This window comes from Bos indicus x Bos taurus, chromosome 21, assembly GCF_003369695.1.
Source record: "Bos indicus x Bos taurus breed Angus x Brahman F1 hybrid chromosome 21, Bos_hybrid_MaternalHap_v2.0, whole genome shotgun sequence".
Taxonomy (NCBI): Eukaryota; Metazoa; Chordata; class Mammalia; order Artiodactyla; family Bovidae; genus Bos; species Bos indicus x Bos taurus.
In genome coordinates, this window is record NC_040096.1 from 44,325,996 (window position 1) to 44,346,756 (window position 20,761).

General features: G+C 41.1%; 1 protein-coding gene across 1 annotated transcript in view; it reads right to left on the reverse strand.

The window, feature by feature from the left end:
- Positions 1-1,695: 1,695 nt before the first annotated feature.
- The window catches only part of EGLN3 (egl-9 family hypoxia inducible factor 3), a 29,671-nt gene continuing 10,605 nt past the window's right edge, over positions 1,696-20,761 (reverse strand). The window contains exons 2-5 of the mRNA XM_027521350.1: positions 8,543-8,662; positions 6,536-6,672; positions 4,324-4,397; positions 1,696-3,389 (exon numbers count right to left, since the gene is read on the reverse strand). Of these exons, the coding sequence (XP_027377151.1) occupies positions 3,358-3,389; positions 4,324-4,397; positions 6,536-6,672; positions 8,543-8,662 (363 nt within the window). The 3' untranslated portion in view covers positions 1,696-3,357. The remainder of the gene's footprint in view (positions 3,390-4,323; positions 4,398-6,535; positions 6,673-8,542; positions 8,663-20,761) is intronic.

Here is a 20,761-nt window from a genome sequence, read left to right on the forward strand (position 1 = left end):
TGACAGAGGCTGCAGAGAATAAACGTGAGAGAGCACGGAGCACAGGCCTGGAACAGAGTTACTGGCATATGTAGAGACATTTACCAGCTGCACTACATCGTGACTTGGACCTCTTTGACCCTGGCCTCGCAAATGTAAGAAAGATAAGCCATAGTAGGTCCAGGATCTCAAAGGACCTAACCTATCAACACAGAGATAGCAATATATTAAAAATCACTTTTGGACAGGAATAGACTGATCTGAAAGCAGATTGGGTCTTAAATATACACTAGCATATATCACTCAAGAGTTCAACTATAACCAGCTTCATCATGAAAAGAGCTATTTCCACTGTTTTGACAATAGTTTCCAACCACCTCACTGCTAATGCTGCTGCTGCTGCTAAGTCGCTTCAGTCATGTCTGGCTCTGTGTGACCCCATAGACGGCAGCCCACCAGGCTCCCCCGTCCCTGGGATTTTCCAGGCAAGAACACTGGAGTGGGTTGCCATTTCCTTTTCCACCTCACTAACCAGTACTCTTTTCATGCCTTTCAAAAGATTCAAGACTGAAGCTAAGTCAATTTTGTATTATTTTTATTTAAAATAACTTTACCAAGAGCATTCCTTGGACTTGTCCTCACAGTTGATCAAATATAAAAGTACCTGTTGTGTCCCAACCCCTATTTTATACAAACCGCTGGCTCAGCATGGCACTTCCCATCACTGCTTCCTAAATCACAGGAAATTTCAAGACCGAGGGACCAAAAGCAATTAGGATGACCCAGCCTCTAAAAATCCTGAGTTATGTAAAGAAGAAAAACAAAATCATATCTGAGTAGATAATTCCTGATTCAGACAGCCCAGCAGCTAATTGGTATTAACTACTCTACTGAAGATCTATTTAATGCACTTAGGTAAGACTTTTTATTTCCATGAAATTGGATCTTTGGTCCAAAATTTAATCTCCTGCCAAGGACTCTGTACTACGTAGGTGACGTAACATGTCATTGCCAGGAATATAAAGAAATTGATCCGATTATTTGCTAAATAATGTTTCTTCATCAGGGCTAAGTCCTCCTCTAAGTGGGCTGTCAAAGAGAGGAGCAAAAAGCAGTCAGTATTAGTTGGATCTTCCAGGACTCCAATTCAGCCATGAAAAAAATCAGTGCACTAAAAACTGATTTGGTATATAGATTATTAGGTTATAGGACCTTTGTCTGGAAGGAATAAGCAAGGCCTACGAGGTCTGATCGTTTTGCAAGTAAAAATATTAACTAAAATGAAAGCTATAAGACATAGTATTGGAATGATATGATATTCCTTCAGAATATCATCATTATCATTCTCATGACATTAATAATCATGAAAGAAAACTTACCTACCATTATAGGGAACATAAAATTCCTAATAAACAACTTTGTTTCTTTCTCTCTTGCTGAAGGTTTTCAAAACTGTTCTGAAGGAGGAATGTAGTCTGGCCTGTCTAAAGCTGTTCTTACATTACTCCCATGGTCCCTGGACACAGAAGGGCAGAATCCTCCTCAGTCTTCAGATTCACTTTCACAGATAAGAAAGGACACTATGACCAAAGCTTTCTATAACCTTTAGCCTAAATTTACACGTCAACAACAAGAGAAAGGTATGTGTGCACAAAAATGCTAGTGAGCCCTTCCTGCCCAAGATGGAGGAAATGAATCAAACCATTAAAACGCTAAGGCAGGAGAATGAGTTTATTCAACAAGTATTTACTGAGCCCTTACTATATGCCAAGCACTATTTTATGTGCTAGGAATACATTCCATTGATTAAAAAATACAAAATCCCTGTCTTCATTGTGCTTACACTCTGGAGGAAGGATACCAAACAATGAACATAATAAATAATTTACATAGTAAGTTAGAAGGTAATGAGTACTACAGGGGAAAAAAAAAAAAAAATAGAGCAAGTGTGAGAAGGAAGACAAGTCTTATTTGGAACATTTCCTAAACCGGACACACACAAAAATATGCTTCTTTCTTGGAAAGTCTACGTGCCTGTCAGTGAAAAAAGAAAATATTTCTGGCCCCTTAATGTTCATGGGATTTTCAAGCAAGAAATTACAGGGGTTTTAAAAATATGAAAGTGGAATTGAAAACTAAGCAGAGTAACTTTCATAAAAGAGGAGCTCCATACAGAATTTGTGAGGCATTGGAATCTGTGTTTACTGCTGGAGAAGTTCCCACAATTCTAGCAAATTCCATGATTCTGGTCTCTCACACTGCCAACCACAGTAGATCTGGAGACTCAAGTGTCGAAGAGGCTACCAGGGTCAGAAAATGTGGAAGAACTCAAGTAGCTTTCCAGGATTTTTTGTTTTATTTTCCATTACCTTTTTTAGAATACAGCCTAGTTTTTGTGATTTTCTTGTTTCGTTAGAGTGAGCTCACTAAAAAGGAAAAGTGAAAAACAGGAATGCCTACATTTCCAACTCCATTTCCAATCTCAAATTGTTTAAAATGCACACGTTTATTGTATATCAGCAGACCCAGGTTTTTTGACACTGTTATCAGAGGTTGTTGGCTCTGAACTACCAGGAAGATTTTTTTTCCCCTTTAAATTCAAATTTCATTTCAACAAAGCAACCACAATAATTAATGAATTAGGTTCTCTATGTAAGAAGTGAAAATAGAAAATAAATGGTGTCATCTTTGATCAGAAAGTTGTATTTCAGCAAGATGGGGCAGAGGCAGCAAGTCCAGGTTACAGGACCAGGAAAAGGGAGTGTCCACCACAGGATACTTAGAAATTGATTACTATAACAGCAGCCTGTTCTAGAGGTAATAATGTCATTGGGTTGTGATAATTCTCCAGAAACCCCAATAGCCCAGGATTAGGAACATCTAGGAATTGTTCAGATGACACACATTTGTTTCCTGTGTGAAGGCTTCAGTGATGCCTCTCCGTGGCACCTGTCACCATTTTCTTTCTTTGCAAACCTCCTCCTTTCAAATTAGAAAGTGTACATAAAGTGCAGGTAAGATTCAGTCCCTCGACCGTGCTTTCAGGTTCTTGCTTTGATAGCCAGGATTACCAAATCTAGCAATTAAACCGCTGGCCAACTAGGTTGTCTGCAGGTATTTCTGGAGTTAGCAAATGAGTTCATCTGGCAAAAAGAGTGTCTGAAGGTAGGTGCAGTCTTGGCAGGAAAACACAAAGTACCATACATGAGACAGGGATCTGAGTGATGCAGGGGGGGAGGGGGGGGGGCGGGGGCAGGGGAGGGGGCGGTCCTTGTCACCGAGTCACTGAAGAAGAGGCCTTCTTTGGATCTCAACTCTTAAAGCAAATTCAGAAACTGTTACTAAAAGTGAATGAGGCCAGCGGATTTCAGAGCAGGGTCAGTCCTCAGTAAGGGCAGGTTCAGTCTTCCCTGGGTTGGGAACAGAAAAGAAAACAAAGATCTGGTTAAGGAGCCAGATCTGATGAACTTCATGTCACAAACATCACCCCTAAAACCTCCAGCAAATGCTTCCCATCTCATAGAACAAAGCGGAACAAAGCACCTCCTGATGGGGCTTAGAACAATGTATTTTCTTCGGTATTTGCTAGGGAGACTGTTCAAATAGGTCATAATGTTACATGATCTATTACATGATGTTACATGCAATAGGTCATGTAACATTACATGATACATACATGTTACACACATGTTTACTGTAGGATTTCTTAAGTTAATTTTTCTTGATTAATATGCCCGTAAACACAGTGACTCTTCAAGAAAGAGATACTGTATGTAACAATTCCCACATTTGGGGACCAGCAATTTACCTTCTCACAAACTATTCATAACATGTCTTTCAATATAATGTATTTTGGGAAAATATACCTTATAATGCTGGTTGGAGGGGACAGGAAAGACATTAAGTCATATTCAGTTTATATTACATGAGCCTGGTTTTTATACTGAGAGTCACATTCCCATACCAATATAATAATGAACCATGGTAGTTGGGTTCCATTGCATTTCCTTTGTAATGTGCAAAACCATGGCAAAATTTCATGTTATATTTGATGGGTGAATATTAATGATCAAAAGTTAACTATATCCCATCTATTACAAACTGTCCCACAGTCAATGGGCATTCACAAGGGACGTTCTTTGCATTTTTTTCTGTTTTTTTCAGCAGACCTAAGGCCAGCGTTTCAGAACTAAGTCAGTCATGATGTCAATATATGTGTGTGTGTGTGTACAGATAGACAGATAGCTGAGACTGAACAGAGTACATTAGCATATACATTAAAAACTTAAATAAAAATCATGGATTGACTTGAGCAAAAGTCACAGAAAATTATCAAACACATACTAGTTAAATTCCTGAATTTCTTTTTGGCTTCTGCCCTTTCTTCAGCATCAAAGTACCAAACAGTCATGGCATATCTGTGAAAGATAAGCAGATATTAGAAAAGAGGTTTAAAAATATGACCAAAAAATAAAAATACTATAAATTTCACATAACATTTGTAAAGCCAACATTTAAAAATTTTCCTATTATCAAAAGTCCATCCCAATTTTAATTTAAAATAAACGTCTCTGGTTTCAAGTCTATTTAAATGTAATAAAACATGTAAGGAATTCCAAGTATGCACCACCCATTATCCTGGGCGGTGGGAATTCAAACTGTCCTGTGAATACAGCAGCCTCTTTCTCAAGGAGCTCAGGCTCTAGCAGGGAGGGGAAAGGCAATTGAACAAATAATATAACAGGTCCAGATGAACCACACAAGAAAGGGCTAGAAGCGAATCATTCAGCGAGTCATTCAGCTAAAGCCTGAGGGACCTAAGCTGGTGGGGAGAACACAGAGATGAGGAGTGAAGCTCTGAAGAATAATTTATCGAACAACAGGACGTTAAAATTCTTGACTTTTGTCTTTAGTTTTGGACACTGAGGCAAAGAAGCCATGGGATATTGGTACCATCAAGTTTTCGACTATGTCCCATTTATGGGCTAGACTATACAGGAATAATTTTATGCATGTTTCCAAAAAGTTTTGTTTCATTATTAGTAGTAGTTACTGGAATTTCTATAGGACTTTAATTTTTCCAAAGGCTTTCCGTCAACATGCGGTGTTAAGGAACTGGGGAAGAGCGAGGAAATTCTGCACAAATGACCAGGACCGATTGCTGTACCCCATTAATAAGCCACACACAGGCTTTGGTGGGAGAAGTAGTTATCTGCTCACCTAGGGCACACCCAATTTGACATTTCATAGGCAACTCTGTGTGGGGCCCAGATCTGTCACTTCTGGAGGGGGCACATTAAACCTTAAGCACTTAACACCTGTGATTTTAATTTAACTAGTCTTGTTAAGGTTTACTCATTATCTTTTCTACCCAACCTCTCTCCTCCCTGCCCCAACTGTTATTCCCAATTCAAGCTGCACCCCACAGCACTCCAATACCACATGGATTACAGCTTTGGCCATAAAACAGGTGCAAATGAGATAGAATCTGAAATTAAGATTATATCAAGAGTTTCTGGGCATCCCGGGTAGCATAGCAGTAAAGAATCCGCCTGCCAGTGCAGGAGATGTAAGAGATGCAGGTTCAATCCCTGGGTCGGGAGGATCTCCTGGAAGAGGAAATGGCAACCTACTCCAGTACTTTTGCCTGGAAAATTCAATGGACAGAGGATCCTGGAGGGCTACAGTCCATGAGGTGGCATAGTTGGACATAAATGAGTTGGACATAGTTGGACATAAATGACTAAGCACGCACACACAAGAATTTCTATATTAATAGTAAACAATACTAAATTGTTCCATTACTCTGAAAAATCTTCCCATGCATGATCTAAAGAAAGGAATCTGAAAAATCCAATTGTTGGGACATGTTGGGTACAGCAAACCCAATCCAATTTTAAGCTAAGAAAAGGGGGAAAAGGAAAAGAAGTCAGAACAAATTCCTCTTTCTTTTTTTAAAAATTAATTTATTTTTTAATTGAAGGATAACTGCTTTACAGAATTCTGTTGTTTCTATCAAACCTCAACATGAATCAGCCATAGGGATAAATACATCCCCTCCCTTTTGAACCTCCTTTTAAATTTTATTAGAGTACAGCTGATTTACAATGTTGTGTTACAAATTCCTCTTTCGATTCTCAAGGTTTTTTCTCTGCTTGCAACTGGCAGCTTGTAAACTCATCCAGAGTTAACCAGATAGGATTTCTGACATGTGGCAGCCAACATTCTCTAGGCATAGTTCAACTTTAGGCTTTTTTTTAAAGGGAGGGTGGTGAGCAAGAAAGGAGAGAAGAGAAAAAAGTGCTCTGGGAAATTTGGAATCTGAGACTCTCACTTAATGGAAAATGACTTGTTAATAGTTGAAACCAACATTAGACTTTATACGTTAAAGAAGCCACAGTTTCTCCTTTAATTTTTATCAACTTCAAACAGGTTTGCTCTCTGCTTAGGGGGATGGTTGGTCCCTTGTCCGTAAACAACACACATTTGAGAATTCTCTAGGAAGTGGGGTTTGTCCAAGAAGCTTCTCAAGAGCAGTCGTGGCCCTGGCTGTTACCTGGTCGCATAGGAGGGCTGGACTTCATGTGGGTTCCTGCGGTCCGACCAGAAGAACAACAGTCTGTCAAAAATGGGCTCCACGTCCGCTATGAATGATTTCCCTTCTGGAAATATCCGCAGGACCCCACCATGTCGCTGAGGGCCACAAAGAAGGTAGATTACTTCCTAGCCTCACACACAGTTCATTAACAATGATACTTCAGTCTCATCTAGAAACAAGGCTATCTTCCAACTGCCACCGCAAGCATATATTATTCCCAAATTTTAACTCCAGTGCCATCCTTTGTATTAAATGTTATCTTAAACTTGACTAGACATACCGAAGTCATACTGAACGAAGTCTTCTCACCCCCACAATATCAAACCCCATGGATACAAAGTGGCATTCTACTAGGTCAGTTATACAGACTTGCCAATATCTGACTGTTTGACCCATAACCTCCTCCCCACCCCAGCCATTTCATGTAATTCAGTCTAATATTAACAGCTCCAGAGGGCCGTGACCACATATAACCTCCCCTTCAATTAGAATTTACAGTTTTCTTTTGAGTTCCCCTATCTCCTATCTGATTTCATCAGTTGGAAGTTACATGCTTTTTTTTTTTTTCTGAATGCTCAGACCACCTTATCTGTATCTCTCATGACATATATCACTCATTCTCCCCCTACATTTTTTTACATGTACATCCAATCTGTCCTACTAGAATGATCTTGTCAAGGTAGAATTCTGGACTTATATGTTGATGGTTCCCCACAGCATGATGCCTGGCACTAGCAGGCACTCAAAAATTTTTTGAATGATTTCAAACTTTGTGATTTATCATCACTGATCTGACAACTTGACTCTCTTGCCTGGAACATTACCTTTCAAGATTTTAAAGGATAACTAAGGAATATATTTCAGTCATGTTATCAAATAGGGAACTGACACAAACCTTGTCACTAATTCACTGGTTTCCCAGGTTTACTTTTTCTGACCCCAGATAAAATATCCTTGCTTTATGACAGCTAGCATCTGGCCTAATGAATAGGAAATGGAGATGCAGAAGGTTCAAAAGCCAGATAAGCTTGAAAAGTTCTCCAACTTCTCAGACTCCTAAATCATCCTTAACTTTTAAAAAACATCAAATTCCAGACAAACGTCTGTGAGCATGGCACCAGACTTCATATCTCTATCTATATATATGTTCAAAAATACGAAAATAAGCTACAAAACCTTTGGCATTCACAATCATAGTAAACCATGGCAAGAGGCCACCAAGGAGACATTTCACCCAGAGAGAAGACTGTGTGGGAAACGTCACTTGGGGATGTTTTAACATCCTACGGTTCTATTTTTGTGAAATTCTCTCAGTGTTGCTCCTGGCAGGGAAAAGTATATGTCTTATTCCACACTGAGAATCAAGAATCCTATCAGCTCTGGATTAGACTAAAAACACTGATCCCCATTTTTAAAATAATAAAGTACCTTCTCCTCATCAATTGTATAACCTAATAATGGCCCTACTCACCCACCTCCATCAAATTAACTTTGCATCTATTATTTTCATCTCATCAACTTTAGTACTAAAACCATAGCAGGAAAAAAGGATAATACGAAATAGAAAAGATTCATCAGTGGGAATTATGAACTCCAAACTCTCCTCTGCTGCTGCTGCTGCTGCTACTAAGTCGCTTCAGTTGTGTCCGACTCTGTGTGACCTCATAGACGGCAGCCCACCAGGCTCCCCTGTCCCTGGGATTCTCCAGGCAAGAACACTGGAGTGGGTTGCCATTTCCTTCTCCAATGCATGAAAGTAAAAAGTGAAAGTGAAGTCGCTCAGTCATGTCCAACTCTTAGCGACCCCATGGACTGCAGCCCACCAGGCTCCTCTGTCCATGGGAGTTTCCAGGCAAGAGTACTGGAGTGGGTTGCCATTGCCTTCTCTGAAACTCTCCTCTAAGTCATCTGAATTCTTTTCCTATGGTTTCTAACCCCTCCCTCTACTCGCATTTTTCCAAGTACCTTGGCATCCCAGTTCTTGTTCAGATAGTAGATGCAGGTGATGCAGCGGCCGTCACCGTTGGGGTTGTCCACATGTCGAACATAACCTGTTCCATTTCCTGGGTAGCAAGCCACCATCGCCTATAGAGAAAGCCAAAGGAAGCTGGTTAACAAAGCTGAGCCAAGCATCTCCCGCCAGTGAACAGCTGAATAACATAGTCTCCTCAGCCGCTATGGGACACAGGTATCTGCTGGCCTCTTCGGTTTATGTACAGTGCATAAATTTGGACTCTTCAGCATATAACATTAACAACCAAGTTATATCTTACGGCTCAGCCCAGTGGAAAGCAGTTCAACAATAATCGCACAATTCTAGAACATTTTAGATAGCATCTATGTTGTCATTAGAATGTCCCACCCCTCTTAAATCTTTCTTTTTGAAAAGGCAGGCTCTGGGTTCCACCCTAGACACACAAGATCAGAATCACTAGGTTTAGAGATTATGCCTTACTAGCCAATGCCCCAGAATCACCGAATCAACCACTATCTTAGACCAATGGCTAAGATACTTGCATTTACAAAGACACGGGAACTAATCACGAAGGAGTTAAAGGTTAGGCTTGCTCAATAAAATGCTTAGGACAAGAAAAAAGAGGGACGGGTCAGTGGAAACTGTGGCCCAACTTGCCAGCATGGGAAGTGAAGTGAAGTTGCTCAGTCGTGTCCGACTCTGTGACCACATGGACTGTAGCCTACCAGGCTCCTCAGTCCACGGAATTTTTCAGCCAAGAGTACTGGAGTGGGTTGCCATTTCCTTCTCCAGGGGATCTTCCCGAAGCAGGGATCAAACCCGGGTCTCTCACATTGCAGGCAGACGCTTTACCATCTGAGCCATCAGAGAAGCATAAATGACAGTCAAATCCAGTTCAGAGAAAAAAACCCACAGACATCTTAATGCATTTTTCAAAGCTTGTCTTTTTCCTATTGACAATTATCAAATTAAATGATTCTCTTCCTTTTGTCAAAACACTACCTGTATCATTCAAGTGGAGAAATAGAGAAAGAAGCCAAACTAAAAATCCTACTAAAAATTAGTATTAGGGAATTACTACAAAGAAAGTAACAAACCATTAAATGTTCCCTGGAAAATTTATAGGAAGGGATAGGAAAAAATAGACGAAGTGTAAAAAGCCAGTTATTTTCACAGGACATTGCCTTGTTTTTAAAATATCTTTATAGGGATGAGATACTTGCAGGGAAGATATTGGTAACACAAGATGAGAAAAGGGATATTTTTCCTTTTTGTTTGCTGATGTATTCTTAAGTACCTAGAACAGTTCCTAAAACATGGAACATATCTGTTTAAATTTTACTTTGGAGGGCAGGACGCACACCACAGTGCTTATAGGGTCTTAGTTCCCTGACCAGGGGTTAAACCTGTACCCTCGGCAGTGACAGCTCAGAATCCTTACCACTGGACCATCAGAGAATTCCCTTTTTCTGTTTTGCTTTTGTTTTAAAATTTGATAAGTAAATGAATGATTAGCAGGCAGGTCTTTCCGCTAAAGAGTAAGTTTATTTTCTACCTAGATCAGTAGGGGTTTTGTCATTTTAAAAGCACATCTTCAAACATACATGTAGCAATTCGGTTCACAATTTCCTTCACAAATGGAAAGACTGTTTCTTTGGTGAAATAACCAGTCAAGTAGAGCCCACACTAATGCACTAGTGGCTCAAGAATTAGCTTCAGTGCCATGAGTGCCAAGTCACTCCCAGTGGTGACATGAAGATGTGAACTAGGCATGTACCTGAAAGGCCTCATACATACTGCATACTAGAACAAAAGTAAGGCTGAAGAGTAGTTCAGTTTTACAATGATCTTAAGGCTTAAATTACCATATCTCTCAAACTCTATATCCCCATGCAGCTAGCAATCCCCATATCCTGTCTTTGAATGTCAATGCAGTGCCATCTTAAAGCTAAAGTTAAGCTGTTAGCTTGAACATCTTTCAGAGATGGAATTCTGAGGTTACCGCAATTGAGATTTAACAAATGATACCACCAAGCAAAGGATGGCTTGGGGAAAGGTGATTGGTAGCAGATAGAAATGATGGGCCTAGCTAGGGAAGAAGAGATGAATGAAGTTGACTATAATGACTAGGGAATTACCCATCCCTGGAAGCAGCTATTAGGATTATAAGAGCCACCACTGAGCCAATAATGAACGTCACTTAAGCCACAAATAATTAGAGGCTGGATTTCCTACCAACTCAGCCTCTCCCCACTGTGAAGCTCTGAAAAGAAGAAAAAGTACTCCATCAATGCTACATAATCTTATGTTCTTAAACAGCTCCACTCTAAGGAAAATGTCAGTGGTCTGGATGCCTGCCATCTAATTCACCCTGCAACTAATTATGTGATTCCAGGCTTGGTGTCTTTATCCTTTAAAGGGCTTAGGTTACCTGGCCTCTATGGTCCAAGAAGGTCTAGCACTCTATCTAGGCATCACCCCTACAAGCAGCAACAGAGTTTTTTGGGACGTTAGGAAGTGCTTATCTGCCTCAGGACTCAGCTTAAAAACTGAAAAAAAAAAAAAAAAAAAGATACAAACCCACAAAAGTACCTCCTTTATGAATTGCTGCATCTATAAAACACACCCAGAGTGAAGGAGCTGGCACATTTCTGGGGCTTTATTTTTTGAACAAAACTCCTAATGTCAGCAAAGTATCTGATTGATTAAGGGAGAGAAACAGAATTTTTCTGGCCAGAGTGAATGTTCACCTTCTCTTTTGGTTCCTGAAACCATAGCATCAACTTCAAAACAATAGAAGGAAATCATTGTGAGCCTCAGTGGCCCTGTTGAAACTACACAAGCCAGTTTTATCAGTGTTTTCTGGACAAGAGCCACACGAGATGGGTCTTGGCTTGGGCACATTCCCAATATTTGTTGGGTTTTGACACAGTCCAAAACCACGGAGGCTAAGGATGCATTGAGAAGCAAGGCTCACTTCAATAACAAGTCACACGTTTCTGTGCCAAATCGTGCACGGGGCAGAAACAAACCCCGGAAACTGATCAGGTCAACGGAGTTGCTATCCAAACCTCATCAAGCAGGGAAGGGCTTTAGACTGTACAGAGGAGAACGCTCCAGAACAATAAGAACATCACCAGAGTATTTCAGGATCAAGTAACAATGTGCTGTGCAGTTAACACTGAAACCCATCAGCAGGAAGTCTCACTTATCGCTGACTTTTTACTCATCGAAACTTCCGGACTAGATTAATACTTGAAATTTATAAAAGTTTAATAAGATGTTAGTGTGACCAGCACTACACATACAATGTAGTCCTATAGTTCTAGCCTTGTATGTGCCAATAAATCCACATGTCTCCTTATGCATTCACCATCCCTTCCTCTGGCCCCACTGTGGACTCCTCCACCTGCTCCCTATTCCCATTCCATCCCCAGAAGCCTCTCTATAACTTTAAACAGAAGAAAATGAGTGGAGAGGGGTGAACCCCTCCCAGGCTTCCAGACTGGCTCCAGACCAGAGATAGGTGCTCTGGATACCTAGGCGGCCACATTCTGGCAGGAAATGTGTAAGGATGCTTTGAAAATGTACACAGACATAGAACTTTAACAGCCAAACCCAAGTAACAAAATATGCTCCCCAAATGCTGCAGATGGAAAAGAAAACAGGGTTTCTGTTAAGAGTTCTTACTAAGTCGGCTTTGTGAAAAGCCATCTCATCCATCCCAAAAGTAAAGTTGAAAAAGGAAAGCTCAGGATTTCCATCCCAGCGCCTAAACAGAATGCTCTTAATTGAAACCAACCACAGCTCAATCACATGTATACACCACTTCAAAAAACTGGTGTTGGCAACCTCCACTGTCCATCCAGCAATGAGGATCATTTTAGACCCACAGGTGGGAAAAGGATATGTCTGTCCCATCCCCGCCTCCACTCAGACTCACCACTTGGTTAAAAACAGTCAGCAACATAGAATTTCTACAGAAATGTACTGTTCATCATGACTTCAGCATCAGTCACTAGTATGACTTGATCTTAAGGTAGAGAGTGGTGTTTCATAGAAATTTTAACTTAGCACATTAAAACAGTAATCATCTCATTTTATTTTCCAAATTTATAATAAATATAAATTTGCTAAAAAGAGCATAACTTTGAAGCTGCTAGTTTGAGTAACTTTAAACTGGTATTTTGGTCCACTGCCCAATACTAAGCCCCTCCAACTGTGAAACAGAAATACCAGCCAATCTTGGTAAAGATTTGTTTTGAATTACGGAAGGTCCCTAAGCAGAACATACCTTTAATAAAATGCAACCTAAATACAGAATACCCTGTATTTAACCTGTTCACATCTCAGTTTTCTCACCTATAAAATGGGCTTATGAGGATTGAAGGTGATAGTCCAGGTAAAGCACTCAGTGTGAGGCCTGGCACATACCAAACACTGCTTTGTTGCTGTTGTGTCCAGCTCTTTGTGACCCCATGGACTGCAGCATGCCAGGCTTCCCTGTCCTTCACCATCTCCCGGAGTTCGCTCATACTCATGTCCATTGAGTCGGTGATACCATCCAACCATCTCATCCCCTGTCATCGCCTTATCCTTCTGCCTTCAGTCTTTTCCAACATCAGGGTCTTTTCCAATGAGTCATATCAGGTGGCCAAAGTAATGGAGCTTCAGCTTCAGCATCAGTCCTTCCAATGAATATTCAGGGTTGATTTCCTTTAGGATTGACTGGCTTGATCTCCTTATTGTCCAAGGGACTCTCAAGAGTCTTCTTCAGCACCACAGTTTAAAAGCATCGATTCTTTGGCACTCAGCCTTTTTTTTTTTTTTTTTTACTGTCCAGCTCTCACATCCATGTGTGACTACTGGAAAAACCATAGCTTTGACTATACGGACCTTTGTAGGCAAAGAAATGTCTCTGTTTTTTTTAATACTCTGTCTAGGTTTGTCATTGCTTTTCTTCCAAGGAGCAAGCATCTTTTAATTTCATGGCTGCAGTCACCATCCAAGTAATTTTGAAGACCAAGAAAATAAAGTCTGTCACTGCTTAATGTCAGCTATTTTTAAAATATGCACTGACGATGTGCATGTTTGTGTTCCCCTCAACTAGGGCTTCAGAATGTCTCCGCTTAGGGGATCTGATCCTACCTAAGTGTTTTGCAGCTTCAAAAGCAGGGCTGAGAAACTCACATAGCCTGTGGCATTTGCGAGTAACAAAATATTGAGGGGTTCCCTGGTAGCTCAGCTGGTAAAGAGTTTGACTGCAATGCAGGAGACCCCAGTTCGACTCCTGAGTCAGGAAGATACCCTGGAGAAGGGATAGGCTACCCACTCCAGTATTCTTGGGCTTCCCTGGTAGCTTAGATGGTAAAGAATCTGCCTGCAATGTGACAGACCTGGGTTTGATCCCTGGGATGGGAAGATCCTCTGGAGGAGGGCATGGCGACCCACTCTAGTCTTCTTGCCTGGAGAATCCTATGGACAGAGGAGCCTGGCAGGCTATATTCATGGGGTCACAAAGAGTCAAGACACGACTGAGCGACTTTCACTTAGTTAAGATATTGAAGCCGATCAGGTATATATGTGTCAGAACTCTGGAATGTGAGCTATGCTACCTACAACTAGGAAATTTTCTATCCTTGGCAATGAGGGGCAGACATTAAAAATCTTCAGGTTTTAGGACAGTAGCAGGTAACTGAACCAGATTTGTATATAAACTCTCCTGAATATTTTTAACCCTAATTGTTAAATCAGAGCCACAAAAAATGAAACAAAACAAAACATCAGGCTGGATTTTGAGATCACTGTCTATAGCCCAGGAACTGTCTGTGACACTTCCTGAGCTACACAGGGGTCCTTTCCCTGTCTCTCTTTACCAGGCTCAGCTATATCCTTCACTGCCATCCACACTGCACAGGCCTTCACCAAACCTCTCTCCCCTCAAGTCCTTCCCCCACATCTGCTCCGGACACAGCAAAGGGGGCCCAGGATCCTTCCTCACTATACCATAAGACACCAACCACACAGGATGTTAGAAGAGTAAAGACTTGAGAAAAAATACACAAGACCATGAGCCTTGTTCAGCTTGGAAAAACAGCCAAGCAATCAGAGTGGAGAATGTAATAGATGAAGTTTACTGGCCAGAAATGGGTCCATTGTATATTACCTAAATCAGAAAAATATCGTATCACTTATACATGGAATCTTAAAAATAAATGATACAAATGAATTTATTTACTAGACAGAACTCACAGACCCAGAAAACAAACTTATCATTACCAAAAGGGAAGGGAGGGGGATAAATTAGCAGTTTGGGATTAAAATATACACAGTACTACATATAAAATAGATAACCAACAAGGACCTACTTCATAGCACAGGAAACTCTACTCGATATCTTGTAAGAAACTCTAATGGAAAAGAATCTTAAAAAGAATATATGTGTGTGTGTAGACATGCATATATAACTGAATCACGCTGCTGCACACCCAAAATTCACACGATATTGTAAATTAACTATATTTAAAGAACATTAAAACACATATATTACCTAAATCACTTAAAATTTATACAATATTCAAAAGGCATGTTTACAAAATAATTGCAACTACACAAAGTCTTCTGCAAGAGTTTCAAGAAAATGTCACTAAACAGTTCACATTGCTGCCAGTTTTAGAAAAAAGTCAGCTCTCAATGTGTTGCTGAACAGCTCAGAAGCAGAAAAAGTGCTTTAGAGTCTTTATATTCATTCTAACTTCAGAAAAAAGTATACAAACCGTCACTAGTTATCTTGGCATCTTGCTCTTTACCTATCTGGTTAGTTAAGAGCAAGTCTAGCTATTTCCTTCCTCCTACTGCTCACGTTAAAGACTGATGTAAGGGAATGAAGAAGAAATGGGGAATATGCTCTTGGTGGGCAACAACAAGAGCTGGATCCAGCTACCACGTTCCCCTTCCCAGAGTTTCAGCATCTGACCATACAGTTCAGAAGATTCAGAACATCAGGCAGTCAATATCCAAGAGGCAAGTAATCCTTCTAACAAGCCCCAAGTTATTCACGCAAATACCTTCTACTAATTCTATTTCTACGCTGAGAACTTCTGCCTTCCTCACATGCCCTAAATCTGCACTAAAAAATGTTCTCCCTGAACCCACATACGCAGAATTCTGCTACATATAACCTTACCTCCAATTTAGAACAATAATTGCTATGCCCCATACCTAAATTTTCTTGAAATGCAGGAGCTTCAGTAATTCTGAAAATGAAAAATCAGAAGTTATAAGCCACTCTCAGTGGCTCTGGTGAAGAGGGCCTGCTGGTTCCTTCCTATCAGGCAAGAGCAGTCTGCCTAGAAAGGCAGGGAATTTACCATATTCACTTGAAAACCTGTTCTCAGGTAGACCTTTTTCATCAGCATCCCTCTTTATTACGAACTTGGTCCTAACTTTGGGATCATTCAACAGATCATCAGCAACTATCAAGACTCTGAAACCTTCTACTCAGTTGTCTTAGCTCAGTGATAATAGCTCCTTCAGATTCTTACATTCAAGAGCTGGCTCCCACCCCACCCTCAGAAATATGCATATATATACACACACACAGAAGCATGCCTAAGATTACAGAGGAGTCACAGGCCTGTAAGGTCTGACTGAACTAGATCAAAATTCTCTTGAGGGGATCCTGCACTTCGTGCATGAACCTGAGTGAATCACCCTGAACTTGAGGTAATCACCCTTCCCCCAGAAGCCACTGAAACTCTCAGAGGCCAGGAATTTAAGAGACTATTGTCACTCCATTTTGAATTGTGCTTAATTCCTCTCCTTGGAGGGGATTCAAGCAGAGTCCTGCAATTAAGCACAGTAAACAGGCCCGGGAACATCGGCACAGCAATACAGGCTGTTTGGGTTTGGGAAGGCAGCCCTTCCCGCGGAGCCTGGCTCCGGGCCAGCAGGGTGACGGCTGAGTGACAGGGCTACGTGCGCTGCGTGAGGGTGGCAGCCAGCCCACACCCGAGCACATAACCGGCACGGGAGCGCCCTCCCCCATCCCCACCCGAGTCACCAGAGAAATGTTCTCAGTAAGGGCTTCCTTGCAATTATGAAATCCCCGAAAGTCAGCCAGGCCCTGGGTTAAGGCCATTTAACCCTCTCCATTCTGAGACCTTTCCCCAAAATCCTAACAACTGTTATTTCCTGAAGACCCATGTAGCCAAGGAGCACTTGAGCGTGGCAATTTACATACATTCTCTCATTTAATCTCCAGGTTAAGGGGAAGGTGAACTAGTGGCCATCTGTCCTGAGTCACCCTGCCCACAAGTTTTCAGTAGAAGTTGTTAACCCTGGAAGCTATCATAGCGATCTAGAAGTTATCCCAGTCCTACAGAAAAACAAATTCATGAGTAATCCTTAAGGCAGTATGGGTGTAGGAACTCCCCCATTTAACTTCCTTTGATGTGAGAAACAGACTTATCAGTAAATAAAACTTTACATGTGGCTTTCTAAAGACTTTGAGCTGAAGAGGAAAAAAAAAAAAGAATGTTTATGACCACAGGATTGTCAGAGAATTAAGTATGGTTGGCTTTAACTTTTCATCTGGAATGAATCCTAAAACACTTGAGGGAATCCATGATAACTTAAATACAGTTGGTAAAACAAGATTTTATTGAGTAATATACAAAAATATATAGTTCCCAATCAAAACATGTCAAGAAAAATGCCTTGAAGCAATGTTCTTAAGAAAAACAGGAAACACTTTATTTGCAATTCCCAGTGAATTTGAAGAGACTTGGGACAGTGTAACTATGTTGGAAAAAGTAAAGTTAAAGAACTTTCTAGGAAACCAGATCTTATATTCACATTTGAATTTCAGCACTTGGAAATAGATCTGCTGAATGAAAGGAATGGCACTCAGCAAGTCAGAACCAGAATTCATGTAACTCAGGAGGCACATTTATTTACTGAGCAAACATTTGTACGTGCCTGACACTGTTCTATGTGCTTCACAAATACTACCTCATTCGCTATTCATAATAACTCCATAAGGTGGGGACCATTATCACCTCCGTTTTACAGATCAGGAACTGAGGCACAAGGAGTTTAAGTAACCGGCTTTTCAGAACCCAGTTAGAGAATGACGTCATGCTTTACCAGCGCAGCTTATCTAATGTCTGATATTAACCAATTCACCTCCTTTTTGAGAGAACTAAGATCTTCAGTTCTTCTTGAGGTGTCTACTTACTCTCACCCTTGCCTGTCACCCTTTGCCTAATGATAGAAAATCATAAAATGCGAAAAAAAGAAAAAGGAGTGTGCTCAGTGTTGAGTCTGTGAACTTAAAGCTCCAGGGCAGAGGTGAGAAAGCCGGGGCTGGGGATTTTGGGGTGGGGGGGGCTGTATTTCAACAAAAGCAAAGAGCAAAGGAAACACTCAATCCTGCAGCAAAACAGTAGTGGTCTTTGATGGGTTATTCACACTGCAGAGCTCAATCCCGCTCTAAACTGTGGCCCCATATCTGCTTGGGATGCAGGTGGTCAATCATCAGTCTCATCCCCAGGTCCCACCCCAAGGTCTGCGGGAGGAAGTCAGCCTCTCCAGGATCTTGCTTTTTTTTTTTAGCTCAGGTCAACACCAGCTAAGGTCTTCAGACTATTTCAAAGTCAGAAGGTAAATGACCAATCAAGAAAAAACTTTAAAGGAAATACAAAGTGTATTTCCCTTGGGAAGACAAAGGGCAACACTTAGTCAATTCCCAGGAATCCAAGGGATGAGACAAAATTTCCTTCCTGGGGTGTAAAGCTTATTCAGGAGAGGCTTGACTACCACTACACAATTAATTAGAATTCACCAAGTACAGAACTTTTTAATATCATATTAATTAGAACACACTGGATATAGACCCACTGTGGCTTTCAACAGGGGTGAGATCCAGAGGACCACTCAGATGGGTGGAAAATAAAAGGCTCTTCTGAGAGAAATGTATAAAGTACGCTGGTGAGCAGCAAGGGGACTAGAAATAAAGGAATGCCTGACTCTGAGTCTAGGGGGCAGTGATGGTTAATTTAATTGTCCCCAAGTCCATTCACATGCTGTAGTCTATGGGGTCGCCAAGAGTCAGACACGACTTAGCAGCTGAACAACAGCAGCAATGTCCCTTCAAGATGGGGCTTCAAAAAGAAGCTCCATTTCACAAATGTGGAAACTGAGAGAGGCAAAAAGCAACTTGCGGGACATTATAGAACCAAACACGGTCTTTCCACCACTAAACCGTGCTTCAGAAATATCAGGAAAAGGCTGATCACTGAAAACATGTGCAATTATTTCCAGAGTGACCATGAGTGAAATTGTCTTCCTTCAATTCCAAGATAACACAACAAAGGATTCTCAGAGGATACTCGTGACTTACCAAATATGGGCTCACACTGCATTACTGAGAACTCAAAGTCCTGCATGCAAAAAAGGCAAGTGCCAGCTACTCTCAGATTTCTAATGAGTCAGACCTTTGATTCTGATCAAGTTGGATCCCTTTTCAGGTTTCCCCTCCCTTAGAATCCCACACCTCAGCCATCTTACCCCAGAGGGTCAGACGGTCAGACCTTAGGCTTCTGTGTGGTGTTCAGTTTGCGCATAATAGACGCTCCATACAGAGAGAATCATCTGCTCTTCTCCAGTTTGTTCCCAAATTATTACGGTTCTTTCTTGTTCTCCTTCATGCCTTCAGCTCACACTTCTTGCTGGGCTGCAGAATACAGATAGGGGAGCAGTACTGTGCACATACTGATATTAACGAAGACTGCTCCCCTTCATTCAACATAACAGGAGAGACTTGGCTCCAAATTCCACTCCAATCCTGGTTTTGAAAACTTAACTTTATTGGAACAAATAACAGATAAATCATGGAGGTGTGTGTGTGTGTGTGTGTGTGTGTACTTAACATGTTAAAGTGCTCTTCTCAAAAATTTCCCAAATGAACCAAAAACACTTGTACTTTTTAGTTTTCACTGTGAATAAGTTCAGATTGAATCAACTGATGGAACTGATTTTTTCACTGATGGAGAAACTACAGAAAAATAGAATAACATCCCCATTTAGCCTCCTCATATTTTTTCACTCAGTGGTTCTCCAGCTTCAGCCTGTAAGAGAAATGCCTGGAGGATTGTGAGTTTCTGGTTCACTAGGTTTGGGGAGAAGCTCAAGACTATGCATTTCCAATAGGTTTCTGGGAAACTGCTGCTGCTGCTGCTGCTCCTGCTCCAACCACCACACTTTGAGAAATCATGGCTATTTTGTGACAAACCAAAAGTTTCTGTGCAATGCCTCAGCCTAAATGATAAAAAGTCAAGGGGAATTAGAATTAGTCATCTGCACTAGTTAACTCACAAGCTGGAATCAAGATTGTTGGGAGAAATATGAACAACCTCAGATATGCTGATGATACCACTCTAAGGGCAGAAAGTGAAGAGGAACTAAAGAGGCTCTTGATGAAGGTAAAAGAGGAGAGTGGAAAAGCTGGCTTAAAACTTAACATTCAAAAAACTAAGATTATGGTATCCAGTCCCATCACTTCACGGCAAATAGATGGGGGAAAAGTAGAAATAGTGTCAGATTTCATTTTCTTGGGCTCCAAAATCACCGTGGACAGTGATTAAAAGACGCTTGCTCCTTGGAAGAAAAGCTATGCCAAATCTAGACACTGTATTTAAAAAGCAGAGACATCACTTTACCAAGAAAGGTCTATATAGTCAAAGCTATGGTTTTTCCAGTAGTCATGTATGGATGTGAGAGTTGGACCATAAAGAAGACTGAGCACCAAAGAATTGATGCTTTCGAACTGTGGTGTTGGAGAAGACTCTTGAGAGTCCCTTGGACTGAAAGGAGATCAAACTAGTCAAGCCTAAAGGACATCAGCCCTGAATATTCATTGGAAGGGCTGATGCTGAAGCTGAAGCTCCATTACTTTGGCCACCTGATGTGAAGAGCTGACTCATTGGAAAAGACCCTGATGCTGGGAGAGGAGAAGGGAGTGACAGAGAATGAGATGGTCGGATGGCTTCATTGACTCAGTGGACATGAGTGTGAGCAAACTCAGGGAGATAGTAAAGGTCAGGGAAGCCAGGCGTGCTGCAGTTCATGGGGTTGCAAAGAGTGGGACATGACTTAGCTGAACAATAAACAACAATTAGTTAACTCAGAGAACAGGAGGTGATGGGTAG